This window comes from Taudactylus pleione, unplaced genomic scaffold (assembly GCF_031769625.1).
Source record: "Taudactylus pleione unplaced genomic scaffold, aTauple2 ptg000148l, whole genome shotgun sequence".
Classification (NCBI taxonomy): Eukaryota; Metazoa; Chordata; class Amphibia; order Anura; family Myobatrachidae; genus Taudactylus; species Taudactylus pleione.
Genome location: NW_028284550.1, coordinates 2,840,571 through 2,864,319, shown reverse-complemented (window position 1 = coordinate 2,864,319; position 23,749 = coordinate 2,840,571). Strand labels below are relative to the sequence as shown.

The window sequence follows — 23,749 nt, the reverse complement described above, 5'->3', positions numbered from 1 at the left end:
CCAGGGTGACATCACTAGAAATTATATTGATTAGGGATATTTTGGGGAAAGGGAGAAGCTGCAATCTCTACTTCGAAGCTGATAATATGGAAGATCTATATTTCCATTATTCTCACCTGATCTACATCCCTCCTGTACACAGCGAGAGACGTTCTTCTGATCGGCTGGGTTATGTACTACACACAGGAGCTCCATGTCCCAGAACGTTGGCGGCAGTGACACCTGGATGGTGTCACCATTATTATACAGCTGGTACTCAGAGTCTCTGTGTCTGTACATCCAGGTATAGGACAACGCTGATGTGTTTGTTGGGACAGAACAATGAAGAGTCATATTACACCAGTCACTGGTTCTATTCTCCCATTCAATCCTTATAGCTGGCTGAGTAACAGGTTCTGTAATCAGATTAAAAACATGAAACTAATCAGAAATAATTCAAATGATCTCCTCTCAAACATCTATATGTAAGAATATAATGTTCATTGTAATGTAGCTGGTTAATAGGATCACTGCCTCCCGGGCTAGACAGTGGCATCCAAGAGCCACATTTCAGCAACTGTTCAGGAAAACATGGTGCAATCACTTTTACTTTATGGGGCTGGTTTATTTGTATGTGCTGGCCACGTTTCTGAATGGCGCATGGAGGCCATTAACTTTGCAAGTTCTTCCTTGCACCCAGCGTGCACAACAGTTCTAACAGGGTCCCGATTCCAACCACTGCTGATGAGTATACTGGACGCCTTTCAGTGCCGTTTGCGCAGTTCTGTCTGTCCTGCCTTTATAACGATCACATTGAAATAAAACAGTTGACTCCATTTACTAGCCTCAACATTATTTTGATATTACTTTCATTTAAACAGAAACCATGTTCCAGTATGTGCTACATGGCAGCTGGGACGATGTAGTGTTCGTTGTGGTACACATGGTGTAGTGTGTACGCACAACACAACTGCACATAGTGTACAGGAGACACGATTAATTGGATACAATCCCCTGACATGATATATCGTGCTGTCGTTAGATAGCATAGTGTATACGCTCCATGTATAGTGTGTACCTAGCTTAAGCCAGGCTATACAAGGATGACCTGGGCACCTGTATCTACTGTGGCATTTAGCCATTGTCCCTCATTTCTTATCATATACAGGACTGTAAACTCTTGTGGGTTGAGGGCCTGATTCAGACCTGCTCGCAAGTGGGTCGTTTGTGGGCCAGTGCGCACGCAAAAAGCACTCGCTCCGGTGCTCGCAAAACAAACGGGGCCGCTGTCGATGTTGATTGACAGCTCGTCCCGTTTTGTAGGCGGGGAGGGGGGGGTGGCTGGGCAAACGGAGGCGTTCCTGCAGGAACACCTGCCGTTTGTGGGCGGCCCTACTGACATCACTCGTGATGTCAGTAGGTGGACTTCCTGCTCTATTAGAGCAGGAAGTCCACTGGGGCTTGCGGCAACGAGACCCTACCCCAAGGGTCTCATCGCAAGCCCGATGGTCGCGATGGTCTTGACCATCTCGACCATCACCTGGCCGCTCGCATAAGCTGTGGGTGGTAACCCACAGCTATACAAGCGGCCAGGAGGCCGCAACTAAATAAACAAGCGGCCGCCCTGATTCAGAGCGAGCGCTCGCTTTTTGCGAGTGGCTCTGAATCAGGCCCTGAGTCTGCTTAACCTACTGTCTCATATCTTCACTGCAATGTATAACCCTGTATTTGCTCGTCCCATGTTTGATCTGTAAATCTGCACGGTACTGCCTTATCTATACATTCATGATGATGATAATTTGTCATTTAAGCCTTATCTGATTTGTAGCGACACCTGCAGGACTATAGGCAAATGCCTATTAAATAATAAAAATCACATTACAATTAGGGGTGTGCACCGGCCACTTTTTGTGTTTGGTTTTGGATCTGGATCTTTCTTCGTGTTTTGGATCTGGATTGGTTTTGCCAAAACCACCCTTCCGTGTTTTGGGTTCTGGGTTTTGTGTTTTGGATCTGTATTTTTTTTAAAAAAAGCATAAAAACAGCTAAAATCACAGAATTTGTGGGTTTTTCTGCTCCTATGCTATTATTAACCTCAATAACCTTAATTTCCACTCATTTCCAGTCTATTCTGAACACCTCACAATAGTGTTTTTATGTCCTAAAGGTTGCACCAAGGTAGCTGGATGACTATGCTAAGCGATACGAGTGGGCGGCACAAACACGTGGCCCATCTAGGAGTGACACTGCAGTGGCAGACAGGATGGCAGTTTGAAAAACTAGGCCCCAAACAGAACATAATGCAAAGAAAAAAAAGAGGTGCAAGATGGAATTGTCCTTGGGCCCTCCCACCCACCCTTATGTTGTATAAACAGGACATGCACACTTTAACAAACCAATCATTTCAGCGCCAGGGTCTGCCACACGACTGTGGTTGAAATGATTGGTTCGTTTGGGCCCCCACAAAACAAGCTGGCAATTAATCTGTCCCTGCACAAACTGGCTCTACGGAGGCAAGATGTCGTCCTCACCCTCTTCAGTGTTGTGTACATCCTCATCCTCGCAGAGCATTAACTCGTCCCCGCTGGAATCCACCACCACAGGTCCCTCTGTACGTTCTGGAGGCTGGTCTCCCTGGAAGAGTTGATAATTCATTTTTATGAACATCATCTTCTCCACATTTTGTGGAAGCAACCTCCTACGCCTTTACCTGACAAGGTTCCCGGCTGCACTAAACACTCTTTCGGAGTGCACACTGGAGGGGGATCAACTCAGGTAAAATAGAGCCAGTTTGTACAGGGGCCTCCAAATTGCCTCTTTTTCCTGCCAGTACATGTACGGACTGTCTGACATGCCTACTTGGATGCTGTCACCGATGTAATCCTTTAACAGACAGACGCACGCTTGTTGCTGCTGCTTTGAGGATGAAGGTGCGGCTACAGCCCACACAATTCACAAAGACAGAAAAAAAAGAAGAATTTTTTTATTGTTTGTGGAGTGCACTTTGAGGGTTACACCACCCTTTAACAGACAGACGCACGCTTGTCGCTGCTGCTTTAAGGATGCAGGTGCGGCTACAGCCCACACATTTCACAAAGACAGGAAAAAAAAAAGAATTTTTTTATTGTTTGTAGAGCGCACTTTGAGGGTTACACCACCCTTTAACAGACAGACGCACGCTTGTCGCTGCTGCTTTGAGGATGCAGGTGCGGCTACAGCCCACACAATTCACAAAGACAGAAAAAAAAGAAGAATTTTTGTATTGTTTGTGGAGCGCACTTTGAGGGTTACACCACCCTTTAACAGACAGACGCACGCTTGTCGCTGCTGCTTTAAGGATGCAGGTGCGGCTACAGCCCACACATTTCACAAAGACAGAAAAAAAAAGAATAATTTTTTTATTGTTTGTGGAGCGCACTTTGAGGGTTACACCACCCTTTAACAGACAGACGCACGCTTGTTGCTGCTGCTTTGAGGATGCAGGTGGAATCTAGACGGGATTTGGAACCGGGGACACACTACCTCCATCAATTGTCTAAATCCCACTGCACTAATGGCGGATACCGGATGCACGTCTAACACCAACATAGCAGTCAAGGCCTCAGTTATACGTTTTGCTTCAGGATGACTGCTGTCGTACTTCATCCTCCTCACTAGGGACTGTTGGAGGGTCAATTGTTTAGTAAAAGTAGTGGTGTTCCTACTTCCTCTCTGGGATGATGAACAACTCCCAGCAGCAGCAACAGCACTAGGAGGAAGTGGTTCTTGATCTTTCCCTATTTTATTTTTATCGGAGAAAGTTTGGTCCTCCATTTATGTTATATTGATATATACGTGCGGCTAAGGCGCACACAAACACAGAAAATATTTTTTTCTTTTTGCTGGAGAGTAGTGCACTTTGTGGGTTACACCACCCTTTAAGAAATGAGCCAGCCGACCCTTTATTTATGGGACACAGGCGCACGCTTGGCACTACTTTGTTGATGCACGTGCAGCTAATGCGCACACAATTCACAAATACAAAAAAATATATTTTTTTATTTTGTTTGGAGTGCCCTTTGGGGGTTACAGCACCCTTTAGAGGTCAATGCAGCCGGCCCTTTATTTATGGGACACAGGCGCACGCTTGGCACTACTTTGTTGATGCACGTGCGGCTACTGCGCACACAATTCACAAACACAAATTTTTATTTTTTTTTATTTTGTTTAGAGTGCCCTTTGGGGGTTACAGCACCCTTTAGAGGTCAATCCAGCCGGCCCTTTATTTATGGGACACAGGCGCACGCTTGGCACTACTTTGTTGATGCACGTGCGGCTACTGCACACACAATTCACAAACACAAAAAATATATTTTTTTTTATTTTGTTTGGAGTGCCCTTTGGGGGTTACTGCACCCTTTAGTGGTCAATCCAGCCGGCCCTTTATTTATGGGACACAGGCGCACGCTTGCCACTACTTTGTTGATGCACATGCGGCTACTGCGCACACAATTCACAAACACAAAAAAATATATTTTTTTATTTTGTTTGGAGTGCCCTTTGGGGGTTACAGCACACTTTAATGGACAAGCCAGCCGGCCTTTTACTTATGGGACACAGGCGCACGCTTGCCACTACTTTGTTGATGCACATGCGGCTACTGCGCACACAATTCACAAACACAAAAAAATATATTTTTTTATTTTGTTTGGAGTGCCCTTTGGGGGTTACAGCACACTTTAATGGACAAGCCAGCCGGCCTTTTACTTATGGGACACAGGCGCACGCTTGGCGCTGCTCCGTTGTTGATGCACGTGAGCCACAGTGCACACAATTCACAAACACCGAAAAAATATTTTTTTTTTTGCACTTGGGGGATGGACAGAGCACCCCCTGGACAACACTACAGCACCCCTTTAGGACTGGGACACTGCACAGGACCTTGGAGTGGACACAGCCCCTATGGACAACTGACTGCACAACACAGTCCAGCCAGCCCCTATGGACTTTGAAGTAGTGGACACAGCCCCTATGGACAACAGCAGCACAGCGCAGCACAACACAACACTGCACTACACTACACTACAACACTACTCTGCACTACACTACACAGCCCAGCCAGCCCTAACTCCCACCCTCTCTCTTCACTGTCCACAGCCGAGTGAGAAAATGGCGCCGATGCGGGTACCTTATATAGGATCCAAAACCCGCGAGACCTGGAAGGCGGGATGATGACGTTTTGCCTCGATTTCAGATCAGAGTCAGGCGGGAAAAGTCGAGCCTGACTCGGATCGGCCTCGGATCGGGGGGGCTCGGGGGGGTTCGGATTTCAGAAATCCGAACCCGCTCACCCCTAATTACAATAGGTTAAATTACCTTGAATCATTAAGAAGAGATAGCACTCTTACGGCTATTTTAGACACAACGGTTTTGTCTGGACGGAAGTGTTTGTAGTCAAATGGAGAAATTAATGTATTCTTTTAGACGACACGAATATGGCACGGTCGCCGTATTACAGCCGTGAATGACCACTGACTAGGACGGCTGCCGCGCCATGCAGTCACCGTAACATGGTGAAGTACATGATTTTATGCATGCTTTCACACACCACGGTAATTAGTTGTACGTTGACCTTCTAACCGTCCATGTCTTCAGTTTAAAGAGTGAAAACACATGACATTAACATTACAAACTGTTGCTTGTGAAAGTGACTGATCCACAAAAAAAAAAATCGGACAGTTTTTTTCCATCCGGACAAAACCACGGTGTCTGAAATAGCCCTCTGGGGGAATTCAGTTTGAGGTGCCGCCTGTGGATTACATTGGCCAAACCTTGCTCATTTTTCTGAATGCCTCTGTGGGGTGTAAGAGAAAACTAGAGATGTCACTGGGCCGCAAAATGTCTTCATCTGACTGGTCATCTCGCACAATTGAAATTCCCCATAGGATTATAAAAATTCTTCTGTTATCATAGGCGGCCATGGCTTTTGAAAGAGACACTGTAGGACCTAGGCCTATTTTGTCAATGCAGGTCAAGATTGTGCCGTAAGAAAAAGAAAGTAATGAAGTTAAGCTTCACTGTTCTATGGCCCTCATTCAGAGCCGCTCGTTAGCGGCAGTACGCTCGTTCCGAGCGATGTTCGCACATCTGCGCATGCGTACGGTTTTTAGTACGCATGCGCGAACCAGTCAGTGCGGCCGAAAATCGTTGGTACGCAATATAGCGAGGGCCTGCTATTTTGAGTGACAGGAGGAGGCGTATGTGGGTGGTAACAGGGGATGGTGCTTGAAAATGGGGAGTGGAGATCCGAACGCAGGCGTGCTTAAAGGTCAAAACGGGCGTTTTATGGGTGTGTATATTTAAAACAGCAGCGTCAATGACCACGTCACTGGGTTATTTTAGAGCCAGAACTGCTCGCAAATTTGTGGTAGCAAACACCAACCACAAGAATAGCGAGCAGTTCATACGCTGGTCGATGTACTCGATTAATCTAATAAATAGCGGACATGACGTAGGGTGCGAGCGGCCAGGGGGCGTTTTTAACAAATAAACGAGCATATGTTTTGCTCGCTCGTTCAGACTTAGAGGTGTGAACAGACTGCAATGTGCGTACGGATCATTTGAATAGCCAGCCCTTGTTTTTAAACGAGCGACCACAAATAGCGAACGGCTCTGAATGAGGGCCATTATTCCTGGAGCATGCCCAGTGTGATCGGGATTGGAATGTGATTCCGCATTCCAACAGTTAAAATGTTGACAATGAGAACAGTTACACTGTTCGGTCAAACCCAAAATGTTATTTTGTTTTGTTTTTCATTCATGCATTACAATTTTCCCATTAGATTATGGCAGACCAAGAAAAAATATAGCAGATTTATCAGTAAGTGCTCATGACACAAAAAAGAATGTAAGCAGCACCGTGACTAGGCAAAGTTACCGTGAGATCCTACTGTCTCAGTGGCCAGTGCTGTGTTCAAAAAGTTGAGCATGAAGAATTCTCCATTAACTTGGCCATCAGGGAAAAACTCTTATGAAATCTATACGCGTTGCTAGTTAGTTCCCGATAACTTGCACAATATCTATCTGGCAACTATCAAACTGTACTGGAGGGGCTGGGGAATGAGAGCTACAGACTCCCATATTTGGTGGGACTGCATTCTTATCTTACAATTATAGGACTCGATCTTTGGTCTTTGCACCCAGCTTCTAGGTGTTGCGATTCCAAAGAATCCATTTTCTGCCCCTTCTGACAACCAATCAAAACCTTCCCTAGAAACTCTGATAAACTTCTGGGACACATCCTCCAAGACGCTAAACTTGAAATTACTTCTGATTGGTAAAGAGAGTGCCCCATGTGGACTCTATGAAATACATTCCACGGCATGACAAAATTGACACAGATTTGGGATCCCTGGTATCAATATCACATTAGCTCTCCCCCAGGTTCAAGGTTGCCCCCCCACACACGGAGGGGTCCCCACTAGCAGGGAGCGCGGCCACACTACACAGTGACATACACACAGCCGCCGGCGGTACCTGTGTGTTTGTTACAGCAGCCGATGAGAGTCACACAGACTCTCATTGGCTGCTGCACAACGGAGGGAGCCGGCTGGAGCTCACTCATGAGCTCCGCCTTCCGGCTCCCCCCGCAGCGTGTGATGGGAGAGTTGTCATGATGCTGACGTCTCTCCCATAGTGAAGGAGAAGAGCCGTGACCCGGAGCTGACTGCGGCTGTCGCGTCAGGAGCGGGGATTCAGGTAAGTTGTGATTTTTTTTTTGTGTGTGCGTGTAAGGAGCACTGCATAGGGGGGGGGGCGCTACAGAGGGCACTGTATAGGGGGGGCCGCTACAGGGGGCACTGCATAGGGGGAGCGCTTCATGGGGGCACTGAGGGGCGTTACTAGGGTCAGTGCATAGGGGGACTACTGCTGGGGGCACTGTATAGGGGGACTACTACTGGGGCCAATGCATAGGGGTGGGACTACTACTGGGGGCATTATATAAGGGGCACTGCATAGGGGGACCACTACTGGGGGCACTACATAAGGAGCATTACTGCAGATGGCACTGCATAGGGGGGACTACTACAGTGGGCACTGCATATGGGGGACCATTACTGAGGGCACTGCATAAGGGGCATTACTACAGGTGGCACTGCATAGGGGGGACTACTACAGTGGGCACTGCATAGGGTGGACCATTACTGGGGGCACTGCATAAGGGGCACTGCTACTAGGGACATTGCATTAGGGGCACTACTACAGTGGGCCATACATGCCTACTCTCCCGGTTTTCGCGGAAGGCTCCCGATTTTTCGGGTAACCCCCCGCACCCCTGGAAGGGTAGGCATTTCTCCCGCATTCTGCCCACTTCCTAGTGAAGTGGGCTGAATGAGAATACCCGCGCCGATCGCAGGTCTCCGTGAAGGGGGTGGGGCTTAAGCCGTGATTCTGCATGAATCACAGCAATTGGCCACGCCCCCTATATAAATTGTACCCAATCGCGGCAATTTTACAGCGAGGGGGCGGGGCTTAATGACACAAATCGTCAAGCCCCGCCCCTGTCGGCCCCCTGCTGCTTCTCTTACCCGGGCTTCTCCAGGGAAGAGAGTATTAAAGGTAGGCAACTATGCAGTGGGCATTGCAAGAGGGGCATTACTACTGAGGTGAATAAAAAGGAAAAAAAATGTTCCTAGGGTGACGAGAAACTGTGGTATATAGGGGCCCCCACAAGTTTGTTGCTCAGGGGCCCCCACAGACCTTAATATATATATATATATATATATATCAAAGGAATAACGGAAGGCGCTCTGGGAGACTTAACAGCTCCAAAAAACTGACGGCAAAACTGTAGCTAGATGTCAACGTTTCAGTGACATACACTTTTATCAAGACACAAGTGTATGTCACTGAAACGTTGACATCTAGCTACAGTTTTGCTGTCAGTTTTTTGGAGCTGTTAAGTCTCCCAGAGCGCCTTCCGTTACTCCTATAATATCTGTGCTGATTGCATTTGGAAAGGGCACTGGAGCCATACCCACTTGTGTTGCGAGTGCCGGGTCCACTGGTATTATATATATATATATACCTATACACTTCTCATCAAGCGATTTTTGGCTTTCACATCCAGGGTCTCTCACCGTTCCTCAACTTTGTTTCCTCTCTTTTCTCTCCTTTCTCTGACTCACGCCCCCCTCCTATGTTATACTCCCTGTTTATAACAAAATATAAAAGACCAACAGATTCCTGTGTATACAGTATGTGCAGTCTGTGCAGTTTTCTGCCAAAATATTATTGTGATTTGCTATGCCGCCTGGGAGGTCTGGTATTTTCTACCATACTGTGTGCATCTCTTTGCATATTCTGTCTCTCTATCTGTGGTTATAAATATAGAGATAAAATAAAAGCTGAGCAAGAAGTAACACGCAGGATTAAGTACTTAAACACTCTATGATTTAATACTTAAGCGCTCTTTCACTTGTGCAAGAGAAACTATATCTGAAGAGAACGTCTCTGGACTGCTCAGTAACACTCCTGGATTTCTAACACAGAGTTTATGAGATCCCAGGACATGGTATGCAGTCGGGACCTATTAACGACAGACAGCTTCCCGAATGTCATATCCCGGCAAGGGTCTAAAGACAGGCGTCGATATGCTGACGCCTGTCATTAGACATACGCCAGGAGACCGACGCCCGGCATCCCGATCGACGTCCGGTGGTAAATCATACCGATTCCCAGGACATATACTGTAGATTGAACAATGGTGTGCATATTATAAATGAGGAAACTTGCTCAGTAATTTAGTGATACACAAATAATTTATTGCTGGTGACATTATAATACCTTTTGTGAAACAACTATTTGAACTATTGGTTTAAGGGGCGGAGCTAACGGCGACGCAGCTGGTAAAATCCATGAGCACATCATTCCGATCTGGGAGAGACATTATTTTCTGGCTGTCCTGCCTTATGTGGTTCTTAGGGCCGTCCACCATAGCGCAATATGCTTCATTAGTCTGATGCAGCTTTTCCGGAATTGGCGCATTTTACATCACAGAGCGACTCTCCGCCACCCTCACTATAATTGTTCATACTGAGCAAGAGTCTCCCTGCAGCACTAAAATTCTTGTCTCAACTACTGAAACCAATGACAACCAAACTATTTCATTCTAAACATGAAATATAGAATCTGATTGGTTGCTATTGGTAACAGAACATGTACTACAATTATGCACCAATCATGTCCTTTCTATTTATCGGCTGCCTCCTGGAATTTTTCTAGTAGCAGACGCAGTACATTAATAATTAATAATACAGCTTTCAGTTACAAACGCCTCCATTTGTTCCACAATAGCTGTAGCTCCAGGTTGCCTTAAGGGGATGTAGTGGTCTTAATGCCGACAGCAGAAGCCCGGCAAGGGATGTAACATAGGCGTAGAAATATCGACGGCTATGTTACTCCCAACGCCGGAAAGCCGAGGACGCCAACCCAAACGAAGATAAGAGATTAGGGTTAGGCATCTCTAGGAGGGAAGGTTATGGTCAGGCACCACTGGGGGGAGGTTGGGCTTACGCACACCCCCCCCATCCCCCGGGAGGGTTGGGAGCGGGAAGGGTGTGTTAGGTTTAGGCATTCCTGGGGGGGGGGGGGGGGGGAGTTAGGGTTAGGCACTAAGGGGAGGGCTTAGGGTTAGGCACCACTAAGGGAGGGTTAGTGGGGGACAGGGGAGGTTAGTATAGTTACCTACCCCCGCCGGCATTTCAATCCCATTCCGCCTAAAGGGACAATCCTGGAATAGAAGTTTTATAACATTGCTGATAGTAAGATAACTGCAGATGATTCGTGACAAACACATGAACAATCACCATTTCATCAGCTTTGCAAACTCCTACTGTTACTGATCATCACTGATAGTGTTTGTGTAGTCTGGTATCTCTGTGATAATAATAATACATACCATAGATTGTGACGTTATATGAAAACCTATCAGAAGTTCCATCTTCATACGTAATATCTGAGATGAACGTTCCGCTGTCCTCCTTTCTCACATTCTTAACAGTTACTGTCATTAAGCTGTCAGCCACTTCCAGACGACCAGAGAACTGAGTGTCATACAGTTTATGAGGCTGTTTGCTAGTGTCCAGGAATGCTTTTGAGTTTCCATTCTTGCTGAACTTCCAGCTAATCAAACTTAAATTACGCGTATTATTCCATGGGTTAGACATAGTGACAGCTCCGTGCAGCAGCCCATTCACCTGGACAGGAAGACGAGCTTGACTGCCTATAGGTAGAAAACAATATGTTATTTATTGTCTGTGTCTGATACATGATAATATTTTGATGTTATAGTCCTGAATAATAACAGTGACACAAATAGGCTGAAGCCATGGCCTTTATTAGTATCAGCAAACTGGCTGTAAAAACTATCCCCGTCTAGGATGTTCAACACGGGAAAGAGATAGATGCTTTCTTTACCACTGGTAAATAAGTGACTAAGGGGCCTATTCATCACAACTAAAGTTTCCCAGGAGGTAATTAGGTTTAGAACTCGAATGGAGTTCTATCTAATTACCGGAGGAATTCATCATTCCTCCTCCCTATAACTATCTATTCCGAAAAGCTGTCATTTTTGCGATGACAGCTTTTCAGGAAATAGATAGTTATCCCTGTCTACTCTAACTTACCGCAGCTGGAAGCAGTGCTGCGCATGCGGTGTTACATCTGTAAAACCAGCACATACGCAGCACTGCCTACATGCGGTAAGTTTGTGTCCCCCCCCCCTCCGCTCACCTGCCCCCCCCCCCTCCCGCTCAGCACTTACCTGCTAGTGCAGCAGCCTCCGGCTCCGTCTGCTATGCTGTCATGTGGTCTCCCAGCAGAGCACAGTACTGTTTAGAAAAAAAAATATATTTTTTTTTTTTTCTAAACTTTATTGTGTTCTGCTGGTAGAACACATGACCGCATAGCAGACAGAGCCAGAGGACGCACCAGTGCGCCGGAGGGAGACGCCGGGGGACCTGTCCAGCTGTAAGCAGGTAAGTTTCACCTGCTATTCACCACCTCACAGTGGCGAATAGTAACTACATCAAATTCCGAAAATACATAATTTTCGGAATTTGATGAATACCATAATTTCCATATCCCCATACTAATGTACTAATGTATGGGGAGTGTGGAAATTAACGCAGGGGGACTTAGCAAGGAGATATCAGTGTTATCTCCTGTGCTAAGTGTCATCATGAATACTAAAATAACGTTAATTAAGGAAAATGTCCTTAAAACATTATATTAGTGTTGATGAATAGGCCCCTGAGGGCCAAATGTAGTAGCCTACGAGTTGCGGCAAGTGCAGAGATATGGGCGATTTAGCCACAAGATTTAAAGCACAATTTATTTATTTATTTATAAAGCAAAACCGATTTGGAATCATCTAGCCCAGACCTGTGCAATATAGTTACTATGGGGACTGAGAAAAGTGGTGCTAAAATTTGGTGAGCAGTGTGATGCCATGGACTCTGGGGGTTAGAGTGTTGTGTGTTTCCAGGGATTGCATACCACACCCTTATAAGAGTTGTGTGCAAGTTAGGACCAACAGTATGGTAGGGGGCAAAGTACAAGCAATCAGGGCAGCAGCACTACCATTGGGCTAAGCTAGGAAGTGGGCATCAATCTCTAAATGGTATAACTATAAAATCCATCGTTGTGATATATCTGTAACGGTTTAGGCATTTATAATCCAGACCCCAGTACAACAAGCTCAGCACTAATTAGTGTAGGACGTTTAGTGTTAGCTAGTACCAAATTGTGGTTTGGCTTGCCATAGCGGTGTGGTGTGAAACCACCAATCTAAGGGCCTGATTCAGAGATGTATAGTTACAGCCGTTGCGTTCATGTATGCGGCGGCTACAATATTCAAAAGCCGCAGGAGGCGTCTTGTGTACATAGACTCTACCCGTCGGCTTCTGTGACCCACTGCTGCGTCTGGAGATGCCTAATTAGCTCACTTGTGTGACTCCCAGTTGGACATGCTGCGGCTTAGGGGCACTGTCACTGTGATGTCACAGCGTAGCGCCATAGTCCCAGATGGAGAGGATGCCGGCCCCACCTCCTGTCAGCAGCGCATCTGTTAGCAATATCCCTAACATATAATTTGTGCATTTATTTTAGCTAAAATTACCAGCCCAATGAGTGGGTCTCATTTGCTGGTTTTTACTACATTTGGCAATCTTAAAACAGATTGAAAACCTGTACAGCTCAGTATAGAGACATATAATTGGTTAATCATGTGCAGTTAGGTGAGGCACAAATGCTGTACAATGGAATGATTGATTCATTATTTAAAGCAAATTAGAGAACTAAACAGTTGCCAGTAATGAAATTTCAATATAATTTTTTCAGATGAAGGTATAATAGTCGAGATCCGTATCTGTACTAACATCAGTGGCTGCAATAACCTTACACTGAGTGGGAGGAGCTAGACATGCAAATGTCTCCTCTGCTTCATCTCCTGCAACCAGTCTCCTCACTGCAGAGATTGTATTATAACTAGGGGTGTGCACCGGCCACTTTTCGTGTTTTGTGTTTTGGTTTTGGATCTGGATCTTTCTTCGTGTTTTGGATCTGGATTGGTTTTGCCAAAACCACCCTTCCGTGTTTTGGGTTCTGGGTTTTGTGTTTTGGATCTGTATTTTTTTGAAAAAAAGCATAAAAACAGCTAAAATCACAGAATTTGTAGGTTTTTCTGCTCCTATGCTATTATTAACCTCAATAACCTTAATTTCCACTCATTTCCAGTCTATTCTGAATACCTCACACCTCACAATAGTGTTTTTATGTCCAAAAGGTTGCACCGAGGTAGCTGGATGACTATGCTAAGCGACACGAGTGGGCGGCACAAACACGTGACCCATCTAGGCGTGAAACTGCAGTGGCAGACAGGATGGCATTGAAAAACTAGGCCCCAAACTACATAATGCAAAGAAAAAAAAAGAGGTGCAAGATGGAATTGTCCTTGGGCCCTCCCACCCACCCTTATGTTGTATAAACAGGACATGCACACTTTAACAAACCAATCATTTCAGCGCCAGGGTCTGCCACACAACTGTGGCTGAAATGATTGGTTCGTTTGGGCCCCCACAAAACAAGCTGGCAATTAATCTGTCCCTGCACAAACTGGCTCTACGGAGGCAAGAAGTCGTCCTCATCCTCCTCATCCACAGATTCCTCACCCTCTTCAGTGTTATGTACATCCTCATCCTCACAGAGTATTAATTCGTCCCTGCTGGAACCACAGGTCCCTCTGTACGTTCTGGAGGCTGGTCTCCCTGGAAGAGTTGATCATTCATTTTATGAACATCATCTTCTCCACATTTTGTGGAAGCAACCTCCTACGCCTTTCGCTAACAAGGTTCCCGGCTGCACTAAACACTCTTTCGGAGTACACACTGGAGGGGGGGCAACTCAGGTAAAATAGAGCCAGTTTGTACAGGGACCTCCAAATTGCTTCTTTTTCCTGCCAGTACAGGTACGGACTGTCTGACATGCCTACTTGGATGCTGTCACCGATGTAATCCTTTAACAGACAGACGCACGCTTGTCGCTGCTGCTTTGAGGATTCAAGTGCGGCTACAGCCCACACAATTCACAAAGACAGAAAAAAAAAAAGAATATTTTTATTGTTTGTGGAGCACACTTTGAGGGTTACACCACCCTCTAACAGACAGACGCACGCTTGTCGCTGCTGCTTTGAGGATGCAAGTGCGGCTACAGCCCACACAATTCACAAAGACAGAAAAAAGAAGAAGAATATTTTTATTCTTTGTGTAGCACACTTTGAGGGTGTCACCACCCTTTAACAGACAGACGCACGCTTGTCGCTGCTGCTTTAAGGATGCAGGTGCGGCTACAGCCCACACATTTCACAAAGACCGAAAAAAAAAGAACAATATTTTAATTGTTTGTGTAGCACACTTTGAGGGTGTCACCACCCTTTAACAGACAGACGCACGCTTGTCGCTGCTGCTTTGAGGATGCAGGTGGAATCTAGACGGGATTTGGAACCGAGGACACACTACCTCCATCAATTGTCTAAATCCCACTGCACTAATGTTGGATACCGGACGCACGTCTAACACCAACATAGCAGTCAAGGCCTCAGTTATACGTTTTGCTTCAGGATGACTGCTGTCGTACTTCATCCTCATCGCTAGGGACTGTTGGAGGGTCAATTGTTTAGTAAAAGTAGTGATGTTCCTACTTCCTCTCTGGGATGATGAACAACTCCCAGCAGCAGCAACAGCACTAGTAGGAAGTGGTTCTTGATCTTTCCCTATTTTATTTTTATCAGAGAAAGTTTGGTCCTCCATTTATATTATATTGATATATATACGTGTGGCTAAAGCGCACACAAACACAGAAAATATTTTTTTATTTTTGCTGGAGAGTAGTGCACTTTGTGGGTTACACCACCCTTTAAGAAATGAGCCAGCCGGCTCTTTACTTATGGGACACAGGCGCACGCTTGGCGCTGCTCCTTTGTTGATGCACGTGCAGCCAAAGTGCACACAAGTCACAAACACAGAAAATATATATTTTTTTGGTTTGGAGTGTACTTTGGGGGTTACAGAACCCTTTAACGGTCAAGCCAGCCGGCCCTTTACTTATGACACAGGCGCACGCTTGGCACTACTTTGTTGATGCACGTGCGGCTACTGCGCACACAATTCACAAACACAGAAAATAATTTTTTTTTTGGTTTGGACTGGAGTGTACTTTCGGGGGTTACAGCACCCTTTAACGGTCAAGCCAGCCGGCCCTTTACTTATGACACAGGCGCACACTTGGCACTACTTTGTTGATGCACGTGCGGCTACTGCGCACACAATTCACAAACACAGAAAATAATTTTTTTTCGGTTTGGACTGGAGTGTACTTTGGGGGTTACAGCACCCTTTAACGGTCAAGCCAGCCGGCCCTTTACTTATGACACAGGCGCACGCTTGGCACTACTTTGTTGATGCACGTGCGGCTACTGCGCACACAATTCACAAACACAGAAAATAATTTTTTTTTTGGTTTGGACTGGAGTGTACTTTCGGGGGTTACAGCACCCTTTAACGGTCAAGCCAGCCGGCCCTTTACTTATGACACAGGCGCACGCTTGGCACTACTTTGTTGATGCACGTGCGGCTACTGCGCACACAATTCACAAACACAGAAAATAATTTTTTTTTTGGTTTGGACTGGAGTGTACTTTCGGGGGTTACAGCACCCTTAACGGTCAAGCCAGCCGGCCCTTTACTTATGACACAGGCGCACGCTTGGCACTACTTTGTTGATGCACGTGCGGCTACTGCGCACACAATTCACAAACACAGAAAATAATTTTTTTTTTGGTTTGGACTGGAGTGTACTTTCGGGGGTTACAGCACCCTTAACGGTCAAGCCAGCCGGCCCTTTACTTATGACACAGGCGCACGCTTGGCACTACTTTGTTGATGCACGTGCGGCTACTGCGCACACAATTCACAAACACAGAAAATAATTTTTTTTTGGTTTGGACTTGAGTGTACTTTCGGGGGTTACAGCACCCTTTAACGGTCAAGCCAGCCGGCCCTTTACTTATGACACAGGCGCACGCTTGGCACTACTTTGTTGATGCACGTGCGGCTACTGCGCACACAATTCACAAACACAGAAAATATATTATTTTTTTAGCACTTGGGGGGAGCACCCCTGATGGACAGAGCACCCCCTGGACAACACTACAGCACCTCTTTAGGACTGGGACACTGCACAGGACTTTGGAGTGGACACAGCCCCTATGGAGAACTGACTGCACAACACAGTCCAGCCAGCCCCTATGGACTTTGAAGTAGTGGACACAGCCCCTATTAACAACAGCAGCACAGCACAACACAGCCAGCCCCTATGGACTTTGAAGTAGTGGACAACAGCAGCACTACACTACACTACACAGCCCTAACTCCCACCCTCCCTCTTCACTGTCCACAGCCGAGTGAGAAAATGGCGCCGACGTGGGTACCTTATATAGGATCCAAAACCCGCGAGACTCGGAAGGCGGGATGATGACGTTTTGCCTCGATTTCAGATCCGAGTCAGGCGGGAAAAGTCGAGCCTGATTCGGATCGGACTCGGATCGGGGGGGCTCGGGGGGGTTCGGATTTCAGAAATCCGAACCCCTAATTATAACAAACTGCATTAAGGGGGGTTTACTGCAGTTTGATAGCGTGCACCATTTTTTAGAGCCTGCCTTAAGAAAATGGGGACCACATTCTATGCATGGGAGTCTCAGTATGGCTAAGATTAGGGGATCTATATATTGGTTGGTTCTTTACAAGGTATACAATCGGGAAACCGGCTGCCTTAATACCGACAGCCGGCTTCCCGACTGTCATATCCCGGCGAGGGTGAAATGCCGGTTGTCTATATCTAAACGCCTGTCATTTCCCCGACGCCGGGAGACAGGCGCCCGGCATCCCGATCGAAGGGATGCCGGGCGCCGCGAGCGGACAGCCGCGGGGGGGGGGGGGTTAGGTTTAGGGCACCCAGGGGGGACTTAGGGTTAGGCACCCCCCCGGGAGGGTTAGGGTTAGGCTAGGGGGAGGGAGGGTTAGGGTTAGGCACCCCCGGGGGGGACTTAGGGCTAGGCACCCCCCCGGGAGGGTTAGGCTAGGGGGAGGGAGGGTTAGGCAACCCCGGGGGGGACTTAGGGCTAGGCACCCCCCGGGGGACTTAGGTTTAGGCAGCGGGGAAGGGTGGGTTAGAGTTAGGCACTTAGAGGGGGGATTAGGGTTAGGCACTTGAGGGGGAGGTTAGGGTTAGGCACCCCTAAGGAGGGTTAGGGGGTTAGGTTAGTTTATACTTACCTTAGCGAAGATCGGGATTTCCAGCGCTGTCGGGCTTCCGCTGCCGGGAACTCTGCTGTTGTCAGCCAGGCGCTGCCGTGAATCCAACCATGCGGCCGGCGGTATGTCATACCGATTCCCTTTACAATGGGCCTGATTCAGAGTATCCAATACTACAATATTTTTTGATCTGCGCATGCGCAGAGGTGACACTGGGCATGTGCAGATCCTTATCTGCGATCTTGCTCGCAGTGATTTAACATGCTGAAGCTGTCTGGGGAGGCGGAGCGTTCTACAAAACGGAGGCGTGTTGCCCTCGTTTTGTAGGCGTGGCCAGGCCAGTCCTGTGTCTTCTGATGCAGACTTTCTGGCCTCAGCTGAGGAGTTCCATCGCCCATTCTGAGTAAGCGTAAGCGAGGTGATCCGATGTGATGTGATGGTGATCCGATGCTGCGTCTTTGGATGCAGGTATCGGATCTGTGATGCCGATAGGAGGCGTCTTTTTCCTTCAGACTCCTTCTGCAGGCATTCGCATAATTTAGCAGTAACGGCTTCCACAGCCATTGCAACTGCTGCTGCTTACCGTGATACTATGAATCAGGCCCAATGTGGCTAATACCGGAGGTCTTCGAAAAACAAAGTAATGAGGAAGCGAATCCAATTGACACAGACATGATTGCTAAGGCATTCCTTCTACAGTTACTACAATAAGTGCTGCTACACATGGTAAACTGAGAAGTGCTACTGTACACAAAGCAAGAAGGAATGTGGGGCAACACCAGGGTCCATCCCTAGCCTTGTGGTTTAAGCCACTTCATGCATATCCTGCCTTCAGCTCTTCTTATCAATCCATGCCCTGTACTGTATCACCCACTGTGATTCGTGGACAGTATTACCCTGTCTTACATCAGACAAGAAAACCCATCGCTTAGTAATCACTGCAAGGTCATCTGCACATAGAGGGGGACCCTTGTACTCTGAGGACATTACTGCTCTAGCACCACCCTCATGGCAAAACAGAATACTCAGAAAACTTCAAAGTATTTAACGGGAAACAGCAGGAACACCTCCTACCCCCTTCCCCATGTTCATTAGAACACACAAAAAAACTTTTACCCAGAGTAAACTCTTGTTAAGGACACCTGAGGCCACTAGGCTACAAATACAGTATAATGAAATGCAATTTGCCCAAATATTTATTTTTCCAATCCAAAATACCAAGTTTTACCTTGAATAAAGGCCCTGATTCAGAGCCGGACGCTCTGACAGAGCGCTCGCTCTGGATCAGGGCCGAGCTTTTGTTTTTTTTAGAGCGGCCTCCTGGCCGGTCGCATAGCTGTGGGTGACCACCCACAGCTATAGCGAGCGGCCAGGAAGATGGTCGCGATGGTCAAGACCATCGCAACCATCGGGCTTGCGACGAGACCCTTGTGGTAGGGTCTCGTGGCTGCAAGCCCCAGAGAGATTTCGGCTCTAACAGAGCCGATATCTCTCCCACTGACATCACTCGTGATGTCAGTGGGGCCTCCCCCAAACGGAGGCGTTCACATGGGAACGCCTCTGTTTGGGCAGCCACTCCCCCAGCCAGCCCACCAAAGGGGGCGTGCTGTCACTCAACATCGACAGCACGCCCCCTTTAGTACGAGACCCGGAGCGACGGTTTGTCTGTCGCTATCCGGGTCTCATGCATGCGCACGACGGAGCCGGCTCAGTCATGCGCATGCGCACTGGGCCACCATCGACCCGCTTGCGTGCGCATAGCGCTCGTGAGCGGGTCTGAATCAGGCCCAAAATCCCCACTTTTAGTCCCATGGCAAAACATGACAAAAAACGTTGATTTTGACAAATGGAACGTCCTACCAGTTCCCCCTGGGATGGCAAACCTCAGCATACCTCAGCTAACGGCCACAGAGGAACATTTCATATTAGTAGTATTCTGTCCTATAAAAGGGATAGCTGGGAAGATATGCTCTGCTGATTGATAGCTCACTTCTATATACTGTATTAAAATTGCACATTTATAAGTGTTCAGAGTCCCTGCACTGTACCAGAAATGAACCGTAGGGTATGGACTGGACAAATAATTCAATCATAGAAGTCTCACACTAAAAAAAATAAAATAATAATTTAATAATAATAAAAAAGCAAACATATTCCTGTTTTCCTTTACGATGAGGGGAAAAAAGTCAATATTCTATTTTCCAGTAGGAATTTCTTCGTGTTGAACAGGAAGGGGAGGAAGACTGGACAGGAAACTTGCAAGGATCCGGCGATTGTATCAGGTATACAGCGGGTGGCCATGAGCTACAAATTCATTAAAATACATATACTGTAATATGCACTTTTATAATAAGTTTCAGTAATCGATTATTTAAAATTACAGTCTGTCCTTATATTTGTATTGTACGTGGGATATAGATTTGAGAACAAGGTCGTCATGGAGATTCTGAGAGTGCGCTAATAAATGACACATAACTCTCCAGTAACCAATCACTTGCCTGTTCCGATTGGCTGTTGAAGTTACCTGGAGGTCAACCAGTGGCCTCTACATAAATGGTCCTCAGACCATATTTTTCATACAGGGAAATTCTGGAAATGGGACTCTGCCTGTGTCAAAACCATTAACTATTCTATTATGTCAACTTTTCAGCAGTGTCTTGATAATGAATGTCAACATATCATACCACACCCCCCCTACACAGTGCAACCACCTCAAGCAGCCGCTCTACTGTACTTTCAAAAAGTAACTCAGGAGGCATCTTCTGAGCAGGGGCGTAACTAGACCTAGAGGGGCCCCATAGCAACAATTTCATGGGCCCCTGTAGGTCACCACCCCCTCCACCGTACTTCCCCCCTTCCCCGAACTCCCCCTCCCCCTCCACTACTTACCTCTGCTCCGTGGTCACGTCCTCTTTCTGCAGTGTGCTGCGCAGGGCAGGCACATCTCCTCTCCCGGTCGGCTCCATCTCTCCTCACTGACTGATGCTGGGAGGAGCCATGCTGAGCCTGCAGGGACGTCTCCGAATCATGGCCACACCTCCTCCCAGTATCAGTCAGTGAGGAGAGGCGGAGCCAGCCGGGAGGGCAGATGTGCCTGCCCTGCGCATCCCAGCACACAGCTGCTGAAGGAGGACACGACCACGGCTGGCCTAGCACCGTAGATGCAGGGGGAGGGCCGGGCCCAGAGGCGGCCAGAGCCCCATAGCAGCCCCACCCCTTGCACCTACGGTAGTTACATCAGTGCTTCTGAGTATTTGTTGGCGTAAATGAATTGTGTTACCATAAAAATAAAGATGTGTGTTTATATGGCTTTGTCACGGGATGCTGGCGCTCAGGATCCCGGCGGTCAGAATCCTGACAGGTGTCGGGATTCCGGCGCCGGTTTTCTAAGCGCTAGCATCCCCTGCGCCGGGATATTGACTGTATCCCGTTTATATGGCTAACTAAACAGTTTAGATATTGTTACACCAGACACCAGCTAGAACAGATTTGTAGCATCGCCTTTTGTAAGCAAAACTAAAGCTTGACAGTTAATATATACTGAGACTGAGCGTAGGTACAACTCATACACACCTACTCTCCCGGAACCTGCCGAAGGCTTCAGATTTTTCGGCTAGCCACCCCGCACCCCGGAGTAGGCACGTCTCCTGCAGCCTGCCCACTTCCTAGTGAAGCGGACAGGTATGGGGAGAATCTTCCCGGCAATCCGTGGTCCACACACAGGGGAATGGGCCTAATGACGCAATTCTATTATAATCGGGTCATTTGGCGCGATTTGTGGGATTTCACCACGAGGGGGCAGTGCCTAATGACGCAAATACTCCAGCCCCGCCCCCATCACTGCCCACTTGAAAGTCCTCTCCCTGAGAGGTGAATATATATGTTGGTACGGGTGCAGTAGGTATTACCGAATGGCCGAAGGTTCAATTTCCAACAGCGGCAGCCCGGCTAGGGTGAAGATCCTGATCATTAAAAAGGTAATTATTGCTAACCCTATTTTCCCCCCTAACCCTCCCTAAGGGGTGCCTAACCCTAACCTCCCCCCAAGTGCCTAACCCACCTCTAAGTGCCTAAACCTAACCCCCCCTTCCCTGCAGCCTAAACCTAAGTCTCCCGGGGGGTGTCTAACTCTAACCACCCCTTCCCCTAGCCTAACCCTAACCCTCCCAGGGGGGTGCCTAACCCTAAGTCCCCCCGGGAGCCCTAAAACCTAACCCTCCCGTCCGCGGCTGTCCGCGCCCAGCTTACCTTTGTTCGGTATGCCGGGCGTCGGTCTCCCGGCGTAGGTCTGATAACAGGCGTCGAGTTTTCGACCCCTGTCATTAGTACCTTGCCGGGATTAGAGAGTCGGGAAGCCGGCGGTCGGCATTTAGACCGTCGGCTTCCTGACTACATCCCGTTGGTATGTATGATACAACTATACATTAAGATTATCCTTCGACAACTATAAAACGTTACATAACCCTATGGTTGCTCGGAATGTCTGTCAGAAGTCACCTGCTGGAGCTAGTTTAACTGCATAGACAGACGCAGTCACAGGCTGAGACACACACCCCTGCTTACCTCTTACAAATGCTCACTGACTTACAATAACCCTGCATTCAAATCCTCACTGCTCCTGCCCCCCAGTAATCAGTCCCGGCGCACGTGCATTGCCCAGATAATCGCTCAACTCCGCAAACATTGGCGTTGCGTCCTGTTCTGAGTGAGGCAAAATAAGAACAGACACACAGAAAGGACAGACTGGATGGCGCTGTAGCTACTGTCCTGCCAACATAACTAATGTTTCTGTGTAAGGATTAAGTGCCCTGGTGATCAGAGTCAGCAGTGCTAAACACTACAAGCAGATTGTGAGATAAATATTTAGTACTGTCTTGTTTGCTGGCACAGTGAGCAGCCAGGTGGTGATATTTGTATTTTATACATATTTTATGTGTTTTAGCTGACACTACCGTTGGGTCCTCAGGCAGCAGACGTTAGGGTAATCCCTGACTGTGACTACAGACTGAAGAAGCGATTCAAAAAATTCTGAATTTCAAATGAATTTCAGCACTTCTCCAACTAAATCACAAACCAGAATCCAGATTTTATCAGAATTTGCCAAATAGTTTAGCCCACTGCAGACTCAGGCCAGACACAGGGCATGTACATCAGCCAATCAGCAGGATCAACAAAGTCACCTCAATAACTTTCTAAACAGAGCTCACACCCTACTGGACACTCGTCCTTGCTGAGTTATATTGAGGGACTGTAACTTGTGCCGTGAGCTGCGACTACCGGTGGCCTCTGACTTTCCCCACGTCTTTTTATGCTACGCGCCTGCGTCTTTATTCAAATGTCGTGGCCGATGGACTTCCTACTGAGACGCCCGTAGTCTGCAGCACTAATCTGCCGCTGTATGTATTAGAAACGTACCGTCGGTTGCACCATTGGAGATTGCACCAGCCATAAAGGGGCGCCATTTCTCCATCTGAACATGTCTGACTTCGTCAGTGCAACTGCGTCTTTAGACTAGGGGTGAGCGGGTTCGGATTTCAGAAATCCGAACCCCCCCGAGCCCCCCGATCCGAGGCAGATCCGAGTCAGGCTCGACTTTTCCCGCCTGACTCGGATCTGAAATCGAGGCAAAACGTCATCATCCCGCCTTCCGGGTCTCGCGGGTTTTGGATCCTATATAAGGTACCCGCGTCAGCGCCATTTTCTCACTCGGCTGTGGACAGTGAAGAGGGAGGGTGGGAGTTAGGGCTGGCTGGGCTGTGTAGTGTACTGTAGTGCAGAGTAGTGTTGTGCTGCGCTGTGCTGCTGTTGTCCATAGGGGCTGTGTCCACTACTTCAAAGTCCATAGGGGCTGGCTGTGTTGTGCTGTGCTGCTGTTGTTAATAGGGGCTGTGTCCACTACTTCAAAGTCCATAGGGGCTGGC

The 23,749-nt window shown here is 47.6% G+C and overlaps 1 protein-coding gene across 1 annotated transcript in view; it reads right to left on the bottom strand.

Annotated features, from left to right (window-relative positions):
- LOC148522295 (CD48 antigen-like) overlaps positions 1-23,749 on the bottom strand; it is a 68,531-nt gene that overhangs the window by 19,897 nt on the left and 24,885 nt on the right. The window contains exons 2-3 of the mRNA XM_088474204.1: positions 10,919-11,242; positions 117-395 (exon numbers count right to left, since the gene is read on the bottom strand). Of these exons, the coding sequence (XP_088330330.1) occupies positions 117-395; positions 10,919-11,242 (603 nt within the window). The remainder of the gene's footprint in view (positions 1-116; positions 396-10,918; positions 11,243-23,749) is intronic.